The 27,500-nt window shown below is 44.0% G+C and overlaps 3 protein-coding genes across 3 annotated transcripts in view; 1 reads left to right on the forward strand and 2 right to left on the reverse strand.

Annotated features, from left to right (window-relative positions):
• The window catches only part of LOC135531847 (regulator of G-protein signaling 4-like), a 9,099-nt gene extending 347 nt beyond the window's left edge, over positions 1-8,752 (forward strand). The window contains exons 1-6 of the mRNA XM_064959615.1: positions 1-72; positions 2,082-2,150; positions 2,321-2,373; positions 2,674-2,837; positions 3,087-4,464; positions 5,764-8,752. The exon at positions 1-72 is cut by the window's left edge and continues 347 nt beyond it. Of these exons, the coding sequence (XP_064815687.1) occupies positions 29-72; positions 2,082-2,150; positions 2,321-2,373; positions 2,674-2,837; positions 3,087-3,254 (498 nt within the window). The 5' untranslated portion in view covers positions 1-28 and the 3' untranslated portion in view covers positions 3,255-4,464; positions 5,764-8,752. The remainder of the gene's footprint in view (positions 73-2,081; positions 2,151-2,320; positions 2,374-2,673; positions 2,838-3,086; positions 4,465-5,763) is intronic.
• A 3,475-nt stretch (positions 8,753-12,227) lies between these two features.
• On the reverse strand, positions 12,228-16,252 carry LOC135531863 (UPF0390 protein zgc136864-like). Its single transcript, XM_064959616.1, has 3 exons — positions 16,130-16,252; positions 15,297-15,352; positions 12,228-12,958 (listed from the first exon to the last, which is right to left on the reverse strand). The coding sequence occupies exons 1-3, from the start codon at positions 16,209-16,211 to the stop codon at positions 12,794-12,796; spliced, it is 303 nt and encodes a 100-aa protein (XP_064815688.1). The 5' UTR covers positions 16,212-16,252; the 3' UTR covers positions 12,228-12,793.
• A 248-nt stretch (positions 16,253-16,500) lies between these two features.
• The window catches only part of LOC135531879 (methylthioribose-1-phosphate isomerase), a 19,849-nt gene continuing 8,849 nt past the window's right edge, over positions 16,501-27,500 (reverse strand). The window contains exons 5-6 of the mRNA XM_064959617.1: positions 26,382-26,606; positions 16,501-21,519 (exon numbers count right to left, since the gene is read on the reverse strand). Coding sequence (XP_064815689.1) covers positions 21,386-21,519; positions 26,382-26,606 — 359 coding nt within the window. The 3' untranslated portion in view covers positions 16,501-21,385. The remainder of the gene's footprint in view (positions 21,520-26,381; positions 26,607-27,500) is intronic.

Below are 27,500 nucleotides of genomic sequence, written 5' to 3' on the forward strand. Positions count from 1 at the left end.
TTCATTAATTTCCTTCCCACGTGCTAAAATGTGTAAAGGACTGTCCTCCCTTCCCTCGTCATGCTTGGAGAAGTGAGTATGGAAGTATGTAGTACTGTATGTAGTGTGTAGTATGAAATGTGTAGCACAGGAGGTTGGTGGCACCATAACTGGGGAGGCCAGGGCTCATGGTAAAGACTGGAGCAGAACTAGTGGAATGGTATCAAATGCATCAACACGTGGTTGGATGCCAGTCCATTTACTCCATTCCAGACATTATTATGAGCCGTCCTACCCTGGTATGGAGTATGTAGTGTGTAGTATGTAGTGTGTAGTATGTAGTGTGTAGTGTGTAGTATGTAGTGTGTAGTATGTAGTGTGTAGTATGTAGTGTGTAGTATGTAGTATGTATTGTGTAGTATGTATTGTGTATTGTGTATTGTGTAGTATGTAGTGTGTAGTATGTAGTGTGTAGTATGTAGTGTGTATTGTGTAGTATGTATTGTGTATTATGTATTGTGTATTGTGTAGTATGTAGTGTGTAGTGTGTAGTATGTAGTGTGTAGTATGTATTGTGTATTATGTATTGTGTAGTATGTATTGTGTATTATGTATTGTGTAGTATGTATTGTGTAGTATGTAGTGTGTATTATGTAGTGTGTATTATGTATTGTGTAGTATATTATGTATTGTGTAGTATGTATTGTGTAGTATGTAGTGTGTATTATGTAGTGTGTATTATGTAGTGTGTAGTATGTAGTGTGTAGTATGTAGTGTGTAGTATGTATTGTGTATTGTGTGAGGATGCGTCATAGTTTCTAAAGAGAGACCAGTGTGTTTTGTTGAAGGAGAGGGTTGATGGTTTTGTTGAAGGTTGATGTGTTTTGTTGAAGGAGAAGGTTGATGTGTTTTGTTGAAGGAGAGGTTGATGTGTTTTGTTGAAGGAGAGGGTTGATGGTTTTGTTGAAGGTTGATGTGTTTTGTTGAAGGAGAAGGTTGATGTGTTTTGTTGAAGGAGAAGGTTGATGTGATTGTCGAAGGAGAAGGTTGATGTGTTTTGTTGAAGGAGAGGGTTGATGGTTTTGTTGAAGGTTGATGTGTTTTGTTGAAGGAGAAGGTTGATGTGTTTTGTTGAAGGAGATGGTTGATGGTTTTGTTGAAGGTTGATGTGTTTTGTTGAAGGAGATGGTTGATGTGATTGTTGAATGAGACGGTTGATGGTTTTGTTGAATGAGACGGTTGATGTGTTTTGTTGAAGGAGAAGGTTGATGTGATTGTTGAAGGAGATGGTTGATGTGTTTTGTTGAAGGAGAAGGTTGATGTGTGTTGTTGAAGGAGATGGTTGATGGTTTTGTTGAAGGTTGATGTGTTTTGTTGAAGGAGAAGGTTGATGTGTTTTGTTGAAGGAGAAGGTTGATGTGATTGTTGAAGGAGATGGTTGATGTGTTTTGTTGAAGGAGAAGGTTGATGTGATTGTTGAAGAAGATGGTTGATGTGTTTTGTTGAAGGAGATGGTTGATGGTTTTGTTGAAGGTTGATGTGTTTTGTTGAAGGAGATGGTTGATGGTTTTGTTGAAGGTTGATGTGTTTTGTTGAAGGAGAAGGTTGATGTGATTGTTGAAGGAGAACGTTGATGTGATTGTTGAAGGAGATGGTTGATGTGTTTTGTTGAAGGAGATGGTTTATGTGTTTTGTTGAGTGAGTGAGATGGTTGGTGTGACTGTTGAAGGAGGAGGTTGATGTGTTTTGTTGAAGGAAAAGGTTGATGTGATTGTTGAAGGAGAAGGTTGATGTGATTCTTGAAGGAGAAGGTTGATTTGATTGTTGAAGGAGAAGGTTAATGTGATTGTGGAAGGAGAAGGTTGATGTGATTGTTGAAAGTGAAGGTTGATGTGATTGTTGGAGAAGCTTGATGTGATTGTTGAAGGAGAAGGTTGATGTTATTGTTGAAGGAGAAGGTTGATGTGATTGTTGAAGGAGAGGGTTGATGTGATTGTTGAAGGAGAAGGTTGATGTGATTGTCGAATGTGATTAGATTTTTAGATATAGAGCACAAACTAAATGTGTGTGTGTGTGTGTGTGGTGTGGTGTGTGTGTTCCAGAGCAAAGGGGATGCGGGTGAAGTTGAGTCACCTGGCTGACAAACAGGAGTGGACACATCACAAACACAGGTAGTCTGTCTGTCTGTTTGTCTGTCTGTTTGTCTGTCTGTCTGTCTGTCCACCATTCTACACCAGTGAGCTGCTGCAGTCTTGAGTTACGTCAGGAACTGTGGGTTGTTTAACTGACATCAGAGCTTCTCCCTAATCTCTTTCTCTATAACCTCATGACTCTTCTAAAGGGTCCATGAGGACAGAACTCTTCGGGATCTGGAGTCTCTACTCAACAGCAAGAGTAAGATCTAGTCCATCTCATCTCTTTCTCTCTCTATTCTATCTCTCTCCTTCTTTTCACTCCCTCTCTCTCTTCTCTCTCTTCTATCGCTTTTCTCTTTTCCTCTCTTCCTTTTCTATCCAGCTCTCATCTCTTTCTCTCTCTATTCTATCTCTCTCCTTCTTTTCACTCCCTCTCTCTCTCTTTTTCACTTTCTCCCTCTTCTCTCTTTCTCTCCCTCCTTCTCTTCTCTAATTACACTGATACCTTTCCGTGGCAATGTATAGTTTGACTTGTTGAAATGCCCCTGCCTCCTCCCAGTTGGCCAGAAAGCTTTCCTCTGGTTCCTGCAGTCTGAGTTCAGTGAGGAGAACCTGCAGTTCTGGTTGGCCTGTGAGGAGTACAGGGTTACCCCCCCATGGCAGCAGGGGGCCAAGGCCCAGTCTATGTACTGCCAATACATCAACCCTGGTTCACCACAGGAGGTAGGTGGAGTGTTGTGTAGATGCTGTCTAAATGTTGTATATACATTTCACAGACGTTGTATAGATGTTGTGTGGATGTTGTAGAAGTAAGTAAGCCTTGTCTGAGCCAGAACAGTCCAGAGGGGCGAGAGCCCCCCATTTCTCATATTTCTGTAGCATAAGGAAGCTCGATGTGAAGTACACCCCCTGGACAGGATGCTAGTGCACGTTGTACAGGCGTTGTCTGAACATTGTGTGTGTTGTTGCCAGGTGAACCTGGATGCTGAGACCAGGGAGGCTCTACTGAGAGTGATGGAGGAGCCTGCAGGCAACACATTCCACGAGGCCCAACAACACGTCTACCACCTGATGGCCAAAGACTCTTATCCTCGCTTCCTGCGCTCCCCACACTGCCTGGAGGCCCTTAGGGTTCCTTAGATATTCCACAGCGCCACCTGCTGCCCTGGAGGACCACACAACAACATAATAACAAGCTGTGTTTTATAACTACATTAGAATTTATATCATTTATATTTATTCTCAAGTCTTAGTAGACACTCATATGTGAGTTGTAAGATGTTTGTGTTTATCATAAATATGGTATAAATATGGTATATGTCCATCTAGTTCCTAATCAAGTGTTTTGACAGGAACTGAGATCATGAGTATTCTAGACAAATCAAATTGGTCCATACACATATTTAACATGTTATTGGTCCATATTTAACAGATGTTATTGGTCCATATTTAACAGATGTTATTGGTCCATATTTAACAGATGTTATTGGTCCATATTTAACAGATGTTATTGGTCCATATTTAACAGATGTTATTGGTCCATATTTAACAGATGTTATTGGTCCATATACATATTTAACAGATGTTATTGGTCCATACACATATTTAACATGTTATTGGTCCATACACATATTTAACATGTTATTGGTCCATACACATATTTAACATGTTATTGGTCCATACACATATTTAACAGATGTTATTGGTCCATACACATATTTAACATGTTATTGGTCCATACACATATTTAACATGTTATTGGTCCATACACATATTTAACATGTTATTGGTCCATACACATATTTAACATGTTACTGGTCCATACACATATTTAACATGTTATTGGTCCATACACATATTTAACATGTTATTGGTCCATACACATATTTAACAGATGTTATTGGTCGATATTTAACATGTTATTGGTCCATACACATATTTAACATGTTATTGGTCCATACACATATTTAACAGATGTTATTTGTCCATACACATATTTAACATATGTTATTGGTCCATATTTAACATGTTATTGGTCCATATTTAACAGATGTTATTGGTCCATATTTAACAGATGTTATTGGTCCATATTTAACAGATGTTATTGGTCCATACACATATTTAACAGATGTTATTGGTCCATACACATATTTAACAGATGTTATTGGTCCATACACATATTTAACAGATGTTATTGGTCCATACACATATTTAACAGATGTTATTGGTCCATACACATATTTAACATGTTATTGGTCCATATTTAACATGTTATTGGTCCATACACATATTTAACAGATGTTATTGGTCCATACACATATTTAACATGTTATTGGTCCATATTTAACATGTTATTGGTCCATACACATATTTAACAGATGTTATTGGTCCATATTTAACATGTTATTGGTCCATACACATATTTAACAGATGTTATTGGTCCATACACATATTTACATTTACATTTAAGTCATTTAGCAGACGCTCTTATCCAGAGCGACTTACAAATATTTAACATGTTATTGGTCCATACACATATTTAACATGTTATTGGTCCATACACATATTTAACATGTTATTGGTCCATACACATATTTAACAGATGTTATTGGTCCATACACATATTTAACAGATGTTATTGGTCCATACACATATTTAACATGTTATTGGTCCATACACATATTTAACAGATGTTATTGGTCCATACACATATTAAACAGATGTTATTGGTCCATACACATATTTAACATGTTATTGGTCCATACACATATTTAACATGTTATTGGTCCATACACATATTTAACAGATGTTATTGGTCACATACACATATTTAACATGTTATTGGTCCATATTTAACATGTTATTGGTCCATACACATATTTAACAGATGTTATTGGTCACATACACATATTTAACATGTTATTGGTCCATATTTAACAGATGTTATTGGTCCATACACATATTTAACATGTTATTGGTCACATACACATATTTAACAGATATTATTGGTCCATATTTAACAGATGTTATTGGTCGATATTTAACAGATGTTATTGGTCACATACACATATTTAACAGATGTTATTGGTCCATACACATATTTAACAGATGTTATTGGTCCATACACATATTTAACAGATGTTATTGGTCCATACACATATTTAACAGACGTTATTGGTCCATATTTAACAGATGTTATTGGTCTATATTTAACAGATGTTATTGGTCCATACACATATTTAACAGATGTTATTGGTCCATATTTAACAGATGTTATTGGTCCATATTTAACAGATGTTATTGGTCCATACACATATTTAACAGATGTTATTGGTCCATATTTAACAGATGTTATTGGTCCATATTTAACAGATGTTATTGGTCCATACACATATTTAAAAGATGTTATTGGTCACATACACATATTTAACAGATGTTATTGGTCCATACACATATTTAACAGATGTTATTGGTCCATACACATATTTAACAGATGTTATTGGTCCATATTTAACAGATGTTATTGGTCCATATTTAACAGATGTTATTGGTCCATATTTAACAGATGTTATTGGTCCATACACATATTTAACAGATGTTATTGGTCCATACACATATTTAACAGATGTTATTGGTCCATATTTAACAGATGTTATTGGTCACATACACATATTTAACAGATGTTATTGGTCCATATTTAACAGATGTTATTGGTCCATACACATATTTAACAGATGTTATTGGTCCATATTTAGCAGATGTTATTGGTCCATATTTAACAGATGTTATTGGTCCATATTTAACAGATGTTATTGGTCCATATTTAACAGATGTTATTGGTCCATACACATATTTAACAGATGTTATTGGTCCATACACATATTTAACAGATGTTATTGGTCCATATTTAACAGATGTTATTGGTCACATACACATATTTAACAGATGTTATTGGTCACATACACATATTTAACAGATGTTATTGGTCCATATTTAACAGATGTTATTGGTCCATACACATATTTAACAGATGTTATTGGTCCATATTTAGCAGATATTATTGGTCCATATTTAACAGATGTTATTGTTCCATACACATATTTAACAGATGTTATTGGTCCATACACATATTTAACAGATGTTATTGGTCCATATTTAACAGATGTTATTGGTCCATACACATATTTAGCAGATGTTATTGGTCCATATTTAACAGATGTTATTGGTCCATACACATATTTAACAGATGTTATTGGTCCATATTTAGCAGATGTTATTGGTCCATACACATATTTAGCAGATGTTATTGGTCCATATTTAACAGATGTTATTGGTCCATATTTAACAGATGTTATTGGTCCATACACATATTTAACAGATGTTATTGGTCCATACACATATTTAACAGATGTTATTGGTCCATATTTAACAGATGTTATTGGTCACATACACATATTTAACAGATGTTATTGGTCACATACACATATTTAACAGATGTTATTGGTCCATATTTAACAGATGTTATTGGTCCATACACATATTTAACAGATGTTATTGGTCCATATTTAGCAGATATTATTGGTCCATATTTAACAGATGTTATTGTTCCATACACATATTTAACAGATGTTATTGGTCCATACACATATTTAACAGATGTTATTGGTCCATATTTAACAGATGTTATTGGTCCATACACATATTTAGCAGATGTTATTGGTCCATATTTAACAGATGTTATTGGTCCATACACATATTTAACAGATGTTATTGGTCCATATTTAGCAGATGTTATTGGTCCATACACATATTTAGCAGATGTTATTGGTCCATATTTAACAGATGTTATTGGTCCATATTTAACAGATGTTATTGGTCCATACACATATTTAGCAGATGTTATTGGTCCATATTTAACAGATGTTATTGGTCCATACACATATTTAACAGATGTTATTGGTCCATACACATATTTAGCAGATGTTATTGGTCCATATTTAACAGATGTTATTGGTCCATACACATATTTAACAGATATTATTGGTCCATATTTAACAGATGTTATTGGTCGATATTTAACAGATGTTATTGGTCACATACACATATTTAACAGATGTTATTGGTCCATACACATATTTAACAGATGTTATTGGTCCATACACATATTTAACAGATGTTATTGGTCCATACACATATTTAACAGACGTTATTGGTCCATATTTAACAGATGTTATTGGTCTATATTTAACAGATGTTATTGGTCCATACACATATTTAACAGATGTTATTGGTCCATATTTAACAGATGTTATTGGTCCATACACATATTTAAAAGATGTTATTGGTCACATACACATATTTAACAGATGTTATTGGTCCATACACATATTTAACAGATGTTATTGGTCCATACACATATTTAACAGATGTTATTGGTCCATATTTAACAGATGTTATTGGTCCATATTTAACAGATGTTATTGGTCCATATTTAACAGATGTTATTGGTCCATACACATATTTAACAGATGTTATTGGTCCATATTTAACAGATGTTATTGGTCACATACACATATTTAACAGATGTTATTGGTCCATATTTAACAGATGTTATTGGTCCATACACATATTTAACAGATGTTATTGGTCCATATTTAGCAGATGTTATTGGTCCATATTTAACAGATGTTATTGGTCCATATTTAACAGATGTTATTGGTCCATATTTAACAGATGTTATTGGTCCATATTTAACAGATGTTATTGGTCCATACACATATTTAACAGATGTTATTGGTCCATACACATATTTAACAGATGTTATTGGTCCATATTTAACAGATGTTATTGGTCACATACACATATTTAACAGATGTTATTGGTCACATACACATATTTAACAGATGTTATTGGTCCATATTTAACAGATGTTATTGGTCCATACACATATTTAACAGATGTTATTGGTCCATATTTAGCAGATGTTATTGGTCCATATTTAACAGATGTTATTGTTCCATACACATATTTAACAGATGTTATTGTTCCATACACATATTTAACAGATGTTATTGGTCCATACACATATTTATCAGATGTTATTGCGGGAAAGGGAAATGCTTGTGTTCCGAGCTTCAACAGTGCAGTAGTATCTAACATTTCGCTGAGTAACTCGTCTTACTAGATGCTCTTCGGTAGAGGGAGTTATAACTGTATTAGTATGAGAAACGTGTATGTGCCCACATGTATGTGCACCAGGATTACATGTATGTGCTCAGGATTACATGTATGTGCTCCAGGATTACATGTATGTGCCCAGGATTACATGTATGTGCTCAGGATTACATGTATGTGCACCAGGATTACATGTATGTGTCCAGGATTACATGTATGTGCTCAGGATTACATGTATGTGTCCAGGATTACATGTATGTGTCCAGGATTACATGTATGTGCCCAGGATTACATGTATGTGCCCAGGATTACATGTATGTGCCCAGGATTACATGTATGTGCCCAGGATTACATGTATGTGCACCAGGATTACATGTATGTGCCGAGTTCATTGGATCGCATGTAGAATGAACTGTAGCCGTAACGAGAAACCTGTGGACTTTATGTTCTGGTGAGGTTTGGGCTGAACTATCTGTCCAAAAAAACCAGCAAAAACACAGTTGAAAAAACAAGGCATTACCTGATAATGTGCTTGACTGAGGTAAATACACACTGAGGTAAATACACACTGAGGTAAATACACACTGAGGTAAATACACACTGAGGGTAAATACACACTGAGGTAAATACACACTGAGGTAAATACACACTGAGGGTAAATACACACTGAGGTAAATACACACTGAGGGTAAATACACACTGAGGTAAATACACACTGAGGGTAAATACACACTGAGGTAAATACACACTGAGGTAAATACACACTGAGGGTAAATACACACTGAGGTAAATACACACTGAGGTAAATACACACTGAGGTAAATACACACTGAGGTAAATACACACTGGGGGTAAATACACACTGAGGTAAATACACACTGAGGTAAATACACACTGGGGGTAAATACACACTGAGGTAAATACACACTGAGGTAAATACACACTGAGGTAAATACACACTGGGGGTAAATACACACTGAGGTAAATACACACTGGGGGTAAATACACACTGAGGTAAATACACACTGAGGTAAATACACACTGGGGGTAAATACACACTGAGGTAAATACACACTGAGGGTAAATACACACTGAGGTAAATACACACTGAGGTAAATACACACTGAGGTGAATACACACTGAGGGTAAATACATACTGAGGGTAAATACACACTGAGGTAAATACACACTGAGGTAAATACACACTGGGGGTAAATACACACTGAGGTAAATACACACTGAGGTAAATACACACTGAGGTAAATACACACTGAGGTAAATACACACTGGGGGTAAATACACACTGAGGTAAATACACACTGAGGTAAATACACACTGAGGTAAATACACACTGGGGGTAAATACACACCGAGGTAAATACACACTGAGGTAAATACACACTGGGGGTAAATACACACTGGGGGTAAATACACACTGGGGGTAAATACACACTGAGGTAAATACACACTGGGGGTAAATACACACTGGGGGTAAATACACACTGGGGGTAAATACACACTGAGGTAAATACACACTGAGGTAAATACACACTGGGGGTAAATACACACTGGGGGTAAATACACACTGAGGTAAATACACACTGAGGTAAATACACACTGAGGTAAATACACACTGGGGGTAAATACACACTGAGGTAAATACACACTGAGGTAAATACACACTGGGGGTAAATACACACTGGGGGTAAATACACACTGAGGTAAATACACACTGAGGTAAATACACACTGAGGTAAATACACACTGAGGTAAATACACACTGGGGGTAAATACACACTGAGGTAAATACACACTGGGGGTAAATACACACTGAGGTAAATACACACTGAGGTAAATACACACTGGGGGTAAATACACACTGGGGGTAAATACACACTGAGGTAAATACACACTGAGGTAAATACACACTGGGGGTAAATACACACTGAGGTAAATACACACTGAGGTAAATACACACTGAGGGTAAATACACACTGAGGTAAATACACACTGAGGTAAATACACACTGAGGTAAATACACACTGAGGTAAATATACACCTGGTGGAATTTCACACTGAGAGCAAAGCATCATGGGAGTGTAAACATAGTGTGGGAGGAGAAAGAGACCTGCACTAAACAGCAGCTCTGAGGTAAAGAGGAAAGTGTATGAACACAAAACACCTGACGCGCCCACACACAGGTCTGGATAGGACTACACAGGTCTGGCTAGGACTACAGAGGTCTGGATAGGACTACACAGGTCTGGCTAGGTCTACACAGATCTGGATAGGACTACACAGGTCTGGATAGGACTACACAGGTCTGGATAGGTCTACACAGATCTGGATAGGACTACACAGGTCTGGATAGGTCTACACAGGTCTGGCTAGGTCTACACAGGTCTGGATAGGTCTACACAGGTCTGGATAGGACTACACAGGTCTGGATAGGTCTACACAGGTCTGGATAGGTCTACACAGGTCTGGATAGGACTACACAGGTCTGGATAGGACTACACAGGTCTGGATAGGTCTACACACACCCATACACAGGTCTGGATAGGTCTACACAGGTCTGGATAGGTCTACACAGGTCTGGATAGGACTACACAGGTCTGGATAGGACTACACAGGTCTGGATAGGACTACACAGGTCTGGATAGGACGACACACACCCACACACAGGTCTGGATAGGTCTACACACATAGGTCTGGATAGGTCTACACAGGTCTGGATAGGACTACACAGGTCTGGATAGGACTACACACAGGTCTGGATGGGTCTACACACACAGGTCTGGATAGGACTACACAGGTCTGGATAGGACTACACAGGTCTGGATAGGACTACACAGGTCTGGATAGGACTACACACAGGTCTGGATAGGTCTACACAGGTCTGGATAGGACTACACACAGGTCTGGATGGGTCTACACACACAGGTCTGGATAGGACTACACAGGTCTGGATAGGACTACACAGGTCTGGATAGGACTACACACAGGTCTGGATGGGTCTACACACACAGGTCTGGATAGGTCTACACAGGTCTGATAGGACTACACGGGTCTGGATAGGACTACACGGGTCTGGATAGGTCTACACACACAGGTCTGGATAGGACTACACAGGTCTGGATAGGTCTACACACACAGGTCTGGATAGGACTACACAGGTCTGGATAGGTCTACACACACAGGTCTGGATAGGACTACACGGGTCTGGATAGGACTACACGGGTCTGGATAGGACTACACGGGTCTGGATAGGTCTACACGGGTCTGGATAGGTCTACACGGGTCTGGATAGGACTACACGGGTCTGATAGGTCTACACGGGTCTGATAGGTCTACACAGGTCTGGATAGGACTACACACACAGGTCTGGATAGGTCTACACAGGTCTGGATAGGACTACACACACAGGTCTGGATAGGACTACACAGGTCTGGATAGGTCTACACAGGTCTGGATAGGACTACACAGGTCTGGATAGGTCTACACAGGTCTGGATAGGACTACACAGGTCTGGCTAGGTCTACACACACCCATAAACAGGTCTGGATAGGACTACACAGGTCTGGATAGGTCTACACACACAGGTCTGGATAGGTCTACACAGGTCTGGATAGGTCTACACACAGGTCTGGATAGGTCTACACACACAGGTCTGGATAGGTCTACACAGGTCTACACACACAGGTCTGGATAGGACTACACACACAGGTCTGGATAGGACTACACACACAGGTCTGGATAGGACTACACACACAGGTCTGGATAGGACTACACACAGGTCTGGATAGGACTACACACAGGTCTGGATAGGTCTACACACAGGTCTGGATAGGTCTACACACAGGTCTGGATAGGTCTACACACAGGTCTGGATAGGTCTACACACGCCCATACAAGACAAAATAACTCTTGTTACGTTACAAAATGTCCACAGTTTTTTATTCACGTCCTTTGCATTGGAATACAGTATATGGGAGAAACGTGTGTCTCAGTTCTGAAGACAGTGCAACACGAGACAAGAATCACACAAAACTAAATACTCCATGGCCCCTTCAATACACATGACAGAGATCCCAAATGTCGACCGTTGACTATCTAGGGTGCATCTCAATATTCCTCTGTTGGCATCCTCACGTTCCTCGTCTCCTTTCCTTGTCTCCTCGCAGGCGATAGCAAGCAGCCAAGTCTACCAGAAAAACTCACCAAAACTGGACTACTACAGCGCCATCTATTGGAGACGTGGATATTACACTCAGCCGTGACGTACAGGACTTCATGTCAGTCCGAGCAGCAGTGCCAAACACATTGTATTCGTTCCAAATGCCGCCCTACTCACTATACAGGGCACTACTTTAGACAGAGCCCTATGGGCCCCTGTTCATAAAGTACAACACTATATAGGGAATAGGGTGCCATTTGGGAGACATTTAACTTCTATCTACCACAGCGAAAGCAGTCAAGAGCAGACAGACAGAATAACAGAGTGTGTTATTTGGAGGTGCTGGGTGCAGGGTGGTTGGGATGGTTGTTTCCTTTAGAGGGGGTTGGTTTCACCTCCGCCCCCTTCACAATACTCAGTCTCTTGTGGAGTTTCGTACTGGCTCGGTGAGTCACCTCTTCCTCTATCTTGTTCCTGATCGCCACCTCCAGGCCCTGGGGGGGAACAGCAGGGGACATGGGATTAGGGAGCAGCCACACAGATTCATTCATATACGACTTACATCATCGCCTAAAGAAAAGCATTCCTCACCGCAGGACATTTCATTGGGGGACAATCCAGGACATGTCGACATACATACATACATCTGCATTGATCTGCGTTTTTGTCCGTCAAAGTACAACTCATCCCTACTTTTTCGGATGAGTTACACGCGTTACAAGATGGGTCCTGTCAGGGTCCAGGTTCTCTGAGAGGTTTCCATCTGTAGACAGTGCTGACTGTATCCCAGTGCATGTTGCCTCAGATGGTTTGTCCCACAGAGACAGACCGTAGTGGATTCTCCTCAGATGGTATGTCCCAAGTGGTAGCCCCCAGCCCCTTTACAAGTGGTAGCCCCCAGCCCGTATACAAGTGGTAGCCCCCAGCCCGTATACAAGTGGTAGCCCCCAGCCCGTATACAAGTGGTAGCCCCCAGCCCGTATACAAGTGGTAGCCCCCAGCCCGTATACAAGTGGTAGCCCCCAGCCCGTATACAAGTGGTAGTCCCCAGCGCGTATACAAGTGGTAGCCCCCAGCCCGTATACAAGTGGTAGCCCCCAGCCCGTATACAAGTGGTAGCCCCCAGCCCGTATACAAGTGGTAGCCCCCAGCCCGTATACAAGTGGTAGCCCCCAGCCCGTATACAAGTGGTAGCCCCCAGCCCGTATACAAGTGGTAGCCCCCAGCCCGTATACAAGTGGTAGCCCCCAGCCCGTATACAAGTGGTAGCCCCCAGCCCGTATACAAGTGGTAGCCCCCAGCCCGTATACAAGTGGTAGCCCCCAGCCCGTATACAAGTGGTAGCCCCCAGCCCGTATACAAGTGGTAGCCCCCAGCCCGTATACAAGTGGTAGCCCCCAGCCTGTATACAAGTGGTAGCCCCCAGCCTATATACAAGTGGTAGCCCCCAGCCTGTATACAAGTGGTAGCCCCCAGCCTGTATACAAGTGGTAGCCCCCAGCCTGTATACAAGTGGTAGCCCCCAGCCTGTATACAAGTGGTAGCCCCCAGCCTATATACAAGTGGTAGCCCCCAGCCTGTATACAAGTGGTAGCCCCCAGCCTGTATACAAGTGGTAGCCCCCAGCCTGTATACAAGTGGTAGCCTGTATACAAGTGGTAGCCCCCAGCCTGTATACAAGTGGTAGCCCCCAGCCTGTATACAAGTGGTAGCCCCCAGCCTGTATACAAGTGGTAGCCCCCAGCCTGTATACAAGTGGTAGCCCCCAGCCTATATACAAGTGGTAGCCCCCAGCCTATATACAAGTGGTAGCCCCCAGCCTGTATACAAGTGGTAGCCCCCAGCCTGTATACAAGTGGTAGCCCCCAGCCTGTATACAAGTGGTAGCCCCCAGCCTGTATACAAGTGGTAGCCCCCAGCCCGTAAACAAGTGGTAGCCCCCAGCCTGTATACAAGTGGTATCCCCCAGCCTGTATACAAGTGGTAGCCCCCAGCCTGTATACAAGTGGTAGCCCCCAGCCCGTAAACAAGTGGTAGCCCCCAGCCTGTATACAAGTGGTATCCCCCAGCCTGTATACAAGTGGTAGCCCCCAGCCTGTATACAAGTGGTAGCCCCCAGCCTGTATACAAGTGGTAGCCCCCAGCCTGTATACAAGTGGTAGCCCCCAGCCTGTATACAAGTGGTAGCCCCCAGCCTGTATACAAGTGGTAGCCCCCAGCCTGTATACAAGTGGTAGCCCCCAGCCTGTATACAAGTGGTAGCCCCCAGCCTATATACAAGTGGTAGCCCCCAGCCTGTATACAAATGGTAGCCCCCAGCCTGTATACAAGTGGTAGCCCCCAGCCTGTATACAAGTGGTAGCCCCCAGCCTGTATACAAGTGGTAGCCCCCAGCCTGTATACAAGTGGTATTCCCCAGCCTGTATACAAGTGGTATCCCCCAGCCTATATACAAGTGGTAGCCCCCAGCCCATATACAAGTGGTAGCCCCCAGCCTATATACAAGTGGTAGCCCCCAGCCTGTATACAAGTGGTAGCCCCCAGCCTGTATACAAGTGGTAGCCCCCAGCCTGTATACAAGTGGTAGCCCCCAGCCCGTATACAAGTGGTAGCCCCCAGCCTGTATACAAGTGGTAGCCCCCAGCCTGTATACAAGTGGTAGCCCCCAGCCTATATACAAGTGGTAGCCCCCAGCCTGTATACAAGTGGTAGCCCCCAGCCTGTATACAAGTGGTAGCCCCCAGCCTGAACAGGTAGATTTTAAACTCTCCCATTATTCCGTAATGGACAGTATGGGCTCTTATAGCTGCTGTCCTATAGCTGCTGTCTTACCTTCTTCAACTGCTGTTGCTGTACCACTTTAACCTTCTTCGGTGCGATCGTCCTCCCTGTGAAACAGCAGCAACAAGTGAGGGGTGAGATTTGTAACCAACAATAAAACCTCAGTGTAGATATTTATTGACCCCCTTACAAAAAACCCACTGTGGTTAAAGGGGCCAACAATAACAAAGCCAACACCCCGCCTCCGTTTTGGTAAATCGTTGAGGGATGGTTCTGATGGTTTGAACTATGCTCATCATGAAGCATTTATAAAAGTTATATTCTTCGAGAATCAATGGCTATAACCTTACTTGAAAAGTGAAGCAATGTATGTAGCAATCGCAGATTGTACCCTTAAGCCAAACAGATTCGTAACAAGTACTGTAGTTAAGCAAAGTTTCCATTTGGAGCAGCCCATAAGGGAATCGAGGTTAGCTAGCTGGCAGGGGAAGTGAAGGCCAGACACGGTGTAATCTTTGTGTGACTGATAATGCCATTACAAATCTCCCTATAAATAGCTAAGCTGCCCTACAGTTCTCCTTCACAAGTTGTCAGAAGGGCCAGTAAGTAGGCCTAAACATCGGGACAACTGTCGAATGTGTCTTGTTATGCACATGCAATGTTACGCGATGCAATTCAAATGAGTGTGCTATGATGACTTCCATTTGAGGGGGCGCACGCACCCTTGACAGTCTAGTTCCCACGCAGTTTTTCAATAGAAACTGTCTCCTCACTGACCCGTGTTTGAGCCAGCATGTCCGCCGCAACTACTTTTTGAGTATATATACGAAGCCCAGGCGAAATCGCTAGAATACAAGACATCAACCATTTCACTCTGTACGTACCTCCTTTTCTGGGACCTTTGTTTTTTTGAGGTTTCTTGGTTCCACCGGGCTGCGCTTTGAACTTCTGTTTACCTTGCGCCATCTTGCCTCGAAGCTGTTTTCGCCGTATTGTCCCAGACCGGATGTAGATGGGCGTTACAACATGGCATTCTGGGATACTGGAGTACTGAGGTTGTGGAAAATACGGAAATAAAGTCTCTGGAATATTTTTTTGAACTGAATCAATAAAATGTTTGAATTGTGCCAAATTAGATACATTACTTATTTAACATGCACCTTGACATGAAATGAATGTATAAATTAGATAGGCGATCATTGTATGTACTAAGAAATGTCCCACGACCTAAAAGATACAACGCCGACAGCTGACATGTTTTTGTTCACTCTTTATTGTATTGTCGTGAAAGAGAAATCTCTTCTTAATTCAGGTATGCAGTTTACAGCATTATATTCATATTAAAAAAACATCAATTTTTGAACTATTTCCACATGATACAAAACTAAACCCCAGATATGAATATAAACAATAACATAACTACACGTAGAAAGAGGCCTTCTAATCGACTACACCCCCACCCGCACTAATATCACCAGCCATGCTTCCTATTGGCTTATTCACAAACACCCGGTCATCAGGACAATCTCCCGTTGGTTGAAATCTCAGAGGGAGTAGAAGTGATGATAGCGTTGCATTTGGCACTTAATTTGGCATCTTCCTCTCCCAAAAACTAGACTCATTAGGTCATGTCCCGAAGTATCCACCCTTGCATACTACTTAGTATGAAGCAATTCAGCCCGTGCATACTAGATAGTATCCTAGTGTGGTTATTGGGGACGGAGAACAAGAGGAAGGACAGATGGTTTCCTACAGTACACTGGGGATTTACTGCCTCTTAAGATGCCCTCAGTACAGAGAGTAGGAGATATTTTACACTATTCAATAGGGTGTCCTCTGTCTAGATCTAGTATGCGTCCAAATGTCACCCTATTCCCTATATTAGTGCACTACTTTTGATCAGAACCCTATAGGGCCCAGGTTAAAAATAGTGCACTACAAAGGAAATAGGGTGCCATTTGGGACACATCCCTGAGCCTGCTAAATAAACAGAACCTTTGGGTGACTGACTGGCAGATAATTCCAATTAAACACAGTCTATCCTGACATTTTATCAGTGTGTGTGTGTGTGTGTGATAATATGTGTGTGTGGTCGAGGAGGCCTCTCAGTGTAGTCTCATTAACAACAGCTTTATCACTAAGAATCACCACAATAAAACAACTGATCACAGCCAAACAAGAGTAGCCTGGTTACCAGTCTGTTCGTGCCATCCTTCCACTCTTTGTCATGCCAAACAATGCCCCGGACTACAAGGGGTGAAATGTTAACACAGAACAGCATCTGGTTTCCAGTCAACGACAACAACAACAAAAGTCTTCATGATAAGAGACAAACGGATTCTCGTACCCTTTTTAAAAAGTTTTCAACATAACAATCTACGGATGGCGACAAAGTTGCTACATTGTTCTCGACCGTTAAAACTCTCCCCTCTGATTTATTCCAGTTCAGTTTCTCAAAATAAAAGACAAAGAAAGGAACCCCAAAACACAACAGTGGTGTTTGATTCTAGACCCTTATGTGATTTGACAGCCAACAGCATCGCTGTGAGAGGAAGGGAGAGAGAGAGAGAGAGGGGTAAGTTTGACAGGGAGAGGTTGGGGATGGAGGGGTCTCTGTTCTACTGCGATTCTAGAATATGGAACAGTTATGACACTACGGATTCTAGAATTCAAAATAATGTATTATTTTTTTTGACAGGAAAGTTCTAGATAAGAATGCCTGGTGTGGACCAGAAATGGTCCAATGGGCGAGGAGGTGTGGTGTGTTTAGAGATCAGAGGTTTCCGAATGAGGGATGATGGAGTAGTAGAGTAGTGGATTTGGGGATGTATTTCACCTCTGACCTTCCAGACTTGCCTGACAACTCAAACGACTGTACATTTTCCCCCTCTGCTCTAGGTTGGCTACATACTTCAGTCAGACTGCCATCGTTGAAGGCGTTTGTGGCGACGACATAATGAGGGGTGTTGTAAAAAAACAAAGTCATCAGCGATTGGATCATCTCTAACCAATCAGAGTATCAAAGCCAATGACGAATTTTCAAAACGCCGCCTTTCTGACTCTGGCCCAACCCATCGGTTTGTGGGACTAATCAGAATGGTTAGAATGTGTTTGCGTTCTAGAAATCGTTCTCAGATCCAGTCTCATTGCGGAGAAGAAACTAACGTTCATGGGCGTGGCCTAGCGGTTCACTAGAGCAAGGAGTTTGGGTAGCCAGGCAACTTTCGGACCGCCACCTTGCATTTTTTTTTCTGGGGGGGGGTTGAAGGACTACGTTCCTCCCTGTTAGCCTGCTGTCCTGGGACCTGTCCCAAATTACAACCCATTATTCCCTCTATTGTGCACTACTTACGACCAAAGCTCTGGTCAAAAGTAGTGCACCATTTAGGTAATAGGATGCCATTCGGGATGCCTGCCTGTCCTGTCCTGTCCTGTCCTGTCCTGTCCTGTCCTGTCCTGTGTGTGAGCGGTGGTGCTGGTGGTGAAAGGCATTGAGCAGTGCAGGGCCCCTGTGACATTCAGTACATCATAGAAATACAATCTTTAGAACAAACATCAACATTCCATTCAATTGTTGTTTAAAGCCGAGAGTTCCATCTCGGGCCAAGAGGAAAAAGGGTTTATTTTGCTTGACTTGTTGTCCAGGCCTAATAAGATGGAGATTGGTGTTGAGAGTATATATAGTGTTTCTGTGTATTCTGTGTAGTCTGATATGGTACAGTAGGGCGGTGGTTTTTAAACCTCTCCTCTGGGACCCAGGTCTACAGCTCGCTCACCTGATTCAAGGGCGGCAGGGTAGCCTAGTGGTTAGAGCGTTGGACTAGTAACCGAAAGGTTGCAAGTTCGAATCCCCGAGCTGACAAGGTACAAATCTGTCTTTCTGCCCCTGAACAGGCAGTTAACCCACTGTTCCTAGGCCGTCATTGAAAATAAGAATTTGTTCTTAACTTGCCTAGTAAACTAAAGGTAAAAAAAAAAAAAACTTGTCAACTAATCATCAAGCCCTCGACCAGGTGAATCAGGCGACCTCGTTCAGGGCTACAACAGAATTGTGAAACGTCTGAGGAGAGGTTTGATAACCCTGGGGGTCGGGGTCGATACGGTACAGATTGGACCAGCGAGGTTCAGACATTATGTGAGGTATAGGGAGGTAGCCACAAGTTATACGCATCAGCTGACTAAAGAGGTTTTGCTCGAGATAATGTCAACTTGCTTTGTTTTGGTTTGAATAGTTCTAATTTCAGTTACTTTGGTAATGGTTGTGTCTCAAATGACCCCCCTAGTCCCTATATAGTGCACTACTTTAGGCACAGAGCCCTATTCCCTATATAGTGCACTACTTTAGACCAGAGCCCTGTTCCCTATATAGTGCACTACTCTAGACCAGAGCCCTGTTCCCTATATAGTGCACTACTTTAGACCAGAGCCCTGTTCCATATATAGTGCACTACTTTAGACCAGAGCCCTGTTCCCTATATAGTGCACTACTTTAGACCAGAGCCCTATTCCCTATATAGTGCACTACTTTTGGCTAGAGCCCTATTCCCTATATAGTGCACTACTTTTGGCTAGAGCCCTATTCCCTATATAGTACACTACTTTTGGCTAGAGCCTATGGGCTGTAGTCAAATAGTGCACTATAAAGGGAATAAGGTGCTATTTGAGACTCACCAATGTATTTTCAGCAATCAAGTGTCGTCAATTTTCTTAAACTCACATTTCTATGAAACACTTTTCCAGAGAAAACTACATGTGAATATATAATATTGTGATTGGGTATAACTGTTACATTTTTCATTCCTAACTGTTTGGAGAACTCTGATCTGATCAGGATGTAGTATAGGCCAGTTCTTCTGAAGGAGACTGGTTCGTTCTGTCGGTGACAGGAGATGAACACAGGAGAGACCAGAGAGAGGAGAGAGAGAGAGGGACAGGAGAGACCAGAGAGAGGAGACCAGAGAGAGGAGAGAGAGAGAGGGACAGGAGAGACCAGAGAGAGGAGAGAGAGAGAGGGACAGGAGAGACCAGAGAGAGGAGACCAGAGAGAGGAGAGAGAGGGAGGGACAGGAGAGACCAGAGAGAAGAGAGAGAGGGACAGGAGAGACCAGAGAGAGGAGACCAGAGAGGAGAGACCAGAGAGGAGAGAGAGGGAGGGACAGGAGAGACCAGAGAGAGGAGAGAGAGGGAGGGACAGGAGAGACCAGAGAGAGGAGAGACCAGAGAGAGGGACAGGAGAGACCAGAGAGAGGAGAGAGAGGGAGGGACAGGAGAGACCAGAGAGAGGAGACCAGAGAGAGGAGAGAGAGAGAGGGACAGGAGAGACCAGAGAGAGGAGACCAGAGAGAGGAGAGAGAGAGAGGGACAGGAGAGACCAGAGAGAGGAGACCAGAGAGAGGAGAGAGAGGGAGGGACAGGAGAGACCAGAGAGAGGAGAGAGAGGGACAGGAGAGACCAGAGAGAGGAGACCAGAGAGGAGAGACCAGAGAGAGGAGAGAGAGGGAGGGACAGGAGAGACCAGAGAGAGGAGAGAGAGGGAGGGACAGGAGAGACCAGAGAGAGGAGAGAGAGACCAGAGAGAGGGACAGGAGAGACCAGAGAGAGGAGAGACCAGAGAGAGACAGGAGAGACCAGAGAGAGGAGAGACCAGAGAGAGAAGAGAGACAGGAGATGAACACAGGAGAGACCAGAGAGAGGAGAGACCAGAGAGAGGAGAGAGAGGGAGGGACAGGAGAGACCAGAGAGAGGAGAGAGACAGGAGATGAACACAGGAGAGGAGAGAGAGGGAGGGACAGGAGAGACCAGAGAGAGGAGAGAGACAGGAGATGAACACAGGAGAGGAGAGAGAGGGAGGGACAGGAGAGACCAGAGAGAGGAGAGAGACAGGAGAGACCAGAGAGAGGAGAGAGAGGGAGGGACAGGAGTGGGTTTGATGTGTGTGTCTGAGTTCCTGTGTTGATGTGTGTGTGAGACACACGTAAAACGTGTGAGTTTGTAGAACACTGACTGTGTGTGTAAATGTAACAAAACTGGACTTCCACATCATTTGTGTGTGTGAGGACGTGGAAGTCGTATGAGAGAGTGAGAGCAGGAATATTAAGGTGCAGTAGCGCACGGCGGCCAGCGGGTGGTAATAGCGCCGTCTACAGGGCAGTGAGACGGCCGGTGAGTGCTGCCTGCAGCTCCGAGGGCAGAAACACCCCCAGCTCTGTGATGATGCCCCCCGTTATCAGCTGGTGGGGGGTCACGTCAAACGCCGGGTTCCACACATCAATACCTGGAGAGGGAGAGAGGAGGGCAGACAGAGAGAGAGACGGGTGAAGGGACAGAGAGCAAGATAAATTAGGGGGTGGGGGGTTAGAGTGAGACGGTAGAGAGCGACAGAGGAAGAGAGGGGAGAAGGAAGGGAGGTAGATAATGGTAGAGTGAGGGTGTAAAGGGAGGGGAGAGAAGGAGTGAGACACAGAGGAAGAGAGGGGAGAAGGAAGGGAGGTAGATAATGGTAGAGTGAGGGTGTAAAGGGAGGGAGAGAAGGAGAGAGAGAGCAGGATAAATTAGGGGGTGGGGGGATAGGGTGAGACGGTAGAGAGACAGAGGAAGAGAAGGAAGGGAGGTAGATAATGGTAGAGTGAGGTGCGACAGGGGGGGGGAGGAAGAGAGCGACAGAGGAAGAGAGGGGAGAAGGAAGGGAGGTAGATAATGGTAGAGTGAGGGTGTAAAGGGAGGGAAGAGAAGGAGAGAGAGAGCAGGAACACCCCGGGGAACAGTCTCCATTAAAGGATAGGATAATATAATTACTGTGATGTCACAGAGCTCCTCCAGAGTTCTTTAATTAGAGACACGTGTCACAATTCTCCAGAGAATACACCGTTCCCTCTGTCTGTCTACTGTTATATCTCTACCACGACACTGTCCCCCCTGTCTGTCTGTCTACTGTTATATCTCTACCACGACACTGTCCCCCGTCTGTCTGTCTACTGTTATATCTCTACCACGACACTGTCCCCCCTGTCTGTCTGTCTACTGTTATATCTCTACCACGACACTGCCCCCCCTGTCCGTCTGTCTACTGTTATATCTCTACCACGACACTGCCCCCCTGTGTCTGTCTACTGTTATATCTCTACCACGACACTGTCCCCCCTGTCTGTCTACCACGACACTGTCCCCCCCCCTGTCTGTCTCCACGCACTACTGTTATATCTCTACCACGTTATATCTCTACCACACACTGTCCCCCCTGTCTGTCTGTCTACTGTTATATCTCTATATCTGTCTATCTGTCTACTGACACTGACACCCCCCTGTCTGTCTGTCTACTGTTATATCTCTACCACGACACACTGTCCCCCCTGTCTGTCTATCTGTCTACTGTTATATCTCTACCACGACACTGTCCCCCCCCTGTCTGTCTGTCTACTGTTATATCTCTACCACGACACTGTCCCCCTGTCTGTCTGTCTACTGTTATATCTCTACCACGACACTGTCCCCCCTGTCTGTCTGTCTACTGTTATATCTCTACCACGACACTGTCCCCCCTGTCTATCTGTCTACTGTTATATCTCTACCACGACACTGTCCCCCCTGCCTGTCTGTCTGTCTACACTGTTTTATCTCTACCACTACACTGTTATATCTCTACCACGACACTGTCCCCCCTGTCCCCTGTCTGTCCCCCTGTCTGTCTGTCTACTGTTATATCTCTACCACGACACTGTTATATCTCCCCCTGTCCCCCCTGTCTGTCTGTCTACTCTACTGTTATATCTCTACCACGACACTGTCCCCCCCCTGTCTGTCTGTCTACTGTTATATCTCTACCACGACACTGTCCCCCCTGTCTGTCTGTCTACTGTTATATCTCTACCACGACACTGTCCCCCCTGTCTGTCTGTCTACTGTTATATCTCTACCACGACACTGTCCCCCCTGTCTGTCTGTCTACTGTTATATCTCTACCACGACACTGTCCCCCTGTCTGTCTGTCTACTGTTATATCTCTACCACGACACTGTCCCCCCTGTCTGTCTGTCTACTGTTATATCTCTACCACGACACTGTCCCCCCTGTCTGTCTGTCTACTGTTATATCTCTACCACGACACTGTCCCCCCTGTCTGTCCTGTTATATCTCTGTCTGTCTGTCTACTGTTATATCTCTACCACGACACTGTCCCCCCCCCCTGTCTGTCTGTCTACTGTTATATCTCTACCACGACACTGTCCCCCTGTCTGTCTGTCTACTGTTATATCTCTACCACGACACTGTCCCCCTGTCTGTCTGTCTACTGTTATATCTCTACCACGACACTGTCCCCCCTGTCTGTCTGTCTACTGTTATATCTCTACCACGACACTGTCCCCCCTGTCTGTCTGTCTACTGTTATATCTCTACCACGACACTGTCCCCCCTGTCTGTCTACTGTTATATCTCTACCACGACACTGTCCCCCCTGTCTGTCTACTGTTATATCTCTACCACGACACTGTCCCCCCTGTCTGTCTGTCTACTGTTATATCTCTACCACGACACTGTCCCCCCCTGTCTGTCTGTCTACTGTTATATCTCTACCACGACACTGTCCCCCCTGTCTGTCTGTCTACTGTTATATCTCTACCACGACACTGTCCCCCCTGTCTGTCTGTCTACTGTTATATCTCTACCACGACACTGTCCCCCCTGTCTGTCTGTCTACACTGTTATATCTCTACCACGACACTGTCCCCCCTGTCTGTCTACACTGTTATATCTCTACCACGACACTGTCCCCCTGTCTGTCTGTCTACACTGTTATATCTCTACCACGACACTGTCTGTCTACACTGTTATATCTCTACCACGACACTGTCCCCCCTGTCTGTCTACACTGTTATATCTCTACCACGACACTGTCCCCCCTGTCTGTCTGTCTACTGTTATATCTCTACCACGACACTGTCCCCCGTCTGTCTGTCTACTGTTATATCTCTACCACGACACTGTCCCCCCTGTCTGTCTGTCTACTGTTATATCTCTACCACGACACTGTCCCCCCTGTCTGTCTGTCTACTGTTATATCTCTACCACGACACTGTCCCCCTGTCTGTCTGTCTACTGTTATATCTCTACCACGACACTGTCCCCCCTGTCTGTCTGTCTACTGTTATATCTCTACCACGACACTGTCCCCCTGTCTGTCTGTCTACTGTTATATCTCTACCACGACACTGTCCCCCTGTCTGTCTGTCTACTGTTATATCTCTACCACGACACTGTCTGTCTATCTGTCTACTGTTATATCTCTACCACGACACTGTCCCCCCTGTCTGTCTGTCTGTCTACACTGTTTTATCTCTACCACTACACTGTTATATCTCTACCACGACACTGTCCCCCCTGTCTGTCTGTCTACTGTTATATCTCTACCACGACACTGTCCCCCCTGTCTGTCTGTCTACTGTTATATCTCTACCACGACACTGTCCCCCCTGTCTGTCTGTCTACTGTTATATCTCTACCACGACACTGTCCCCCCTGTCTGTCTGTCTACTGTTATATCTCTACCACGACACTGTCCCCCATGTCTGTCTACACTGTTATAGCTCTACCACGACACTGTCCCCCCTGTCTGTCTGTCTACTGTTATATCTCTACCACGACACTGTCCCCCATGTCTGTCTACACTGTTATAGCTCTACCACTACACTGTCCCCCGTCTGTCTACACTGTTATAGCTCTACCACTACACTGTCCCCCCTGTCTGTCTGTCTGTCTGTCTGTCTGTCTGTCTACATTGTTATATCTCTACCACTACACTGTTATATCTCTACCACTACACTGTCCCCCTGTCTACTGGACTACACTGTTATATCTCTACCACTACGACACTGGGACTACACTGTTATATCTCTACCAGGGACTACACTGTTATATCTCTACCAGGGACTACACTGTTATATCTCTACCAGCGACTACACTGTTATATATCTCTACCAGCGACTACACTGTTATATATCTCTACCAGGGACTACACTGTTATATATCTCTACCAGGGACTACACTGTTATATCTCTACCACTACACTGGGACTATATATCTCTACCAGGGGACTACACTGTTATATCTCTACAGGGTCACTACACTACACTTATATATCTCTACCAGCGACTACACTGTTATATATCTCTACCAGGGACTACACTGTTATATATCTCTACCAGGGACTACACTGTTATATATCTCTACCAGGGACTACACTGTTATATATCTCTACCAGGGACTACACTGTTATATACTGACTACACTGTTATATCTCTACCAGGGACTACACTGTTATATCTCTACCAGGGACTACACTGTTATATCTCTACCAGGGACTACACTGTTATATCTCTACCAGGGACTACACTGTTATATCTCTACCAGGGACTACACTGTTATATCTCTACCAGGGACTACACTGTTATATCTCTACCAGGGACTACACTGTTATATCTCTACCACTACACTGTTTATATCTCTACCAGGGACTACACTGTTATATCTCTACCACTACACTGTTATATCTCTACCACTACACTGTTATATCTCTACCAGGGACTACACTGTTATATCTCTACCAGGGACTACACTGTTGTATCTCTACCACTACACTGTTATACACCAGGGACTACACTGTTATATCTCTACCAGGGACTACACTGTTATATCTCTACCACTACACTGTTATATCTCTACCAGACTACACTGGACTACACTTTATATATCTCTACCAGGGACTACACTGTTATATCTCTACCACTACACTGTTATATCTCTACCACTACACCTTTATATCTCTCTACCAGGGACTACACTGTTATATCTCTACCAGGGACTACACTGTTATATCTCTCTCCCAGGGACTACACTGTTATCTCTCTCCCACTACACTGTTATATCTCTACCACTATACACTGTTATCTCTCTCCCCAGCTCTATCACTGTTATGTTTCTATCAATCTGTCTGTTTCTCCCTCTGCCATTGTCTCCCGCTGTCTGTCCATCACCATCTAGCTTCTCCACACCTCATTAACGCACGGTCTGTCTTCTGTCATCGCACACCCACCCACCTCCACACACAAACACACACACACCCACTTCCACCCCTACACACACCTGGGGCAGCGATGGGTACTCCGTTGATGCTGGTGAGTTCCTCGGCGGGGCGCTCCTCGATGACAATGTGCCGGCCGCTCTCCAGACTCAGGTCACATGACGTGCTGGGCGCCGCCACGTAGAACGGGATCCCATGGTGCTTTGCGGCGATGGCCAGTTGGTACGTGCCGATTTTGTTGGCCGTATCACCGTTAGCAACCACCCTGTCCGCCCCTACGACAACAGCTGAGACGGGGTGAGGAAGAGAGAGGAAGAGGGAAGGGATAGACAGAGAGAGGGGATAGACAGAGAGAGGGGATAGAGAGAGAGAGAGAGAGGGGATAGACAGAGAGAGAGAGAGAGGGGATAGACAGAGAGAGAGAGAGAGGGGATAGACAGAGAGAGAGAGAGGGGATAGACAGAGAGAGAGAGAGAGGGGATAGACAGAGAGAGGGGATAGACAGAGAGAGAGAGAGGGGATAGACAGAGAGAGAGAGGGGATAGACAGAGAGAGAGAGAGAGGGGATAGACAGAGAGAGGGGATAGACAGAGAGAGAGAGAGAGGGGATAGACAGAGAGAGAGAGAGAGGGGATAGACAGAGAGAGGGGATAGACAGAGAGAGGGGATAGACAGAGAGAGGGATAGACAGAGAGGGGATAGACAGAGAGAGGGGATAGACAGAGAGAGGGGATAGACAGAGAGAGGGGATAGACAGAGAGAGGGGATAGACAGAGAGAGAGAGAGAGAGGATAGACAGAGAGAGAGAGAGAGGATAGACAGAGAGAGAGAGAGAGGATAGACAGAGAGAGAGAGAGGGGATAGACAGAGAGAGGGGATAGACAGAGAGAGGGGATAGACAGAGAGAGAGAGAGAGGGGATAGACAGAGAGAGGGGATAGACAGAGAGAGGGGATAGACAGAGAGAGGGGATAGACAGAGAGAGGGGATAGACAGAGAGAGAGAGAGAGAGGGGATAGACAGAGAGAGAGAGAGGGGATAGACAGAGAGAGAGAGGGGATAGACAGAGAGAGAGAGGGGATAGACAGAGAGAGAGAGAGGGGATAGACAGAGAGAGAGAGAGGGGATAGACAGAGAGAGAGAGGGGATAGACAGAGAGAGGGGATAGACAGAGAGAGAGAG

The sequence above is a fragment of the Oncorhynchus masou genome, chromosome 5 (assembly GCF_036934945.1).
Source record: "Oncorhynchus masou masou isolate Uvic2021 chromosome 5, UVic_Omas_1.1, whole genome shotgun sequence".
Lineage (NCBI taxonomy): Eukaryota > Metazoa > Chordata > Actinopteri > Salmoniformes > Salmonidae > Oncorhynchus > Oncorhynchus masou.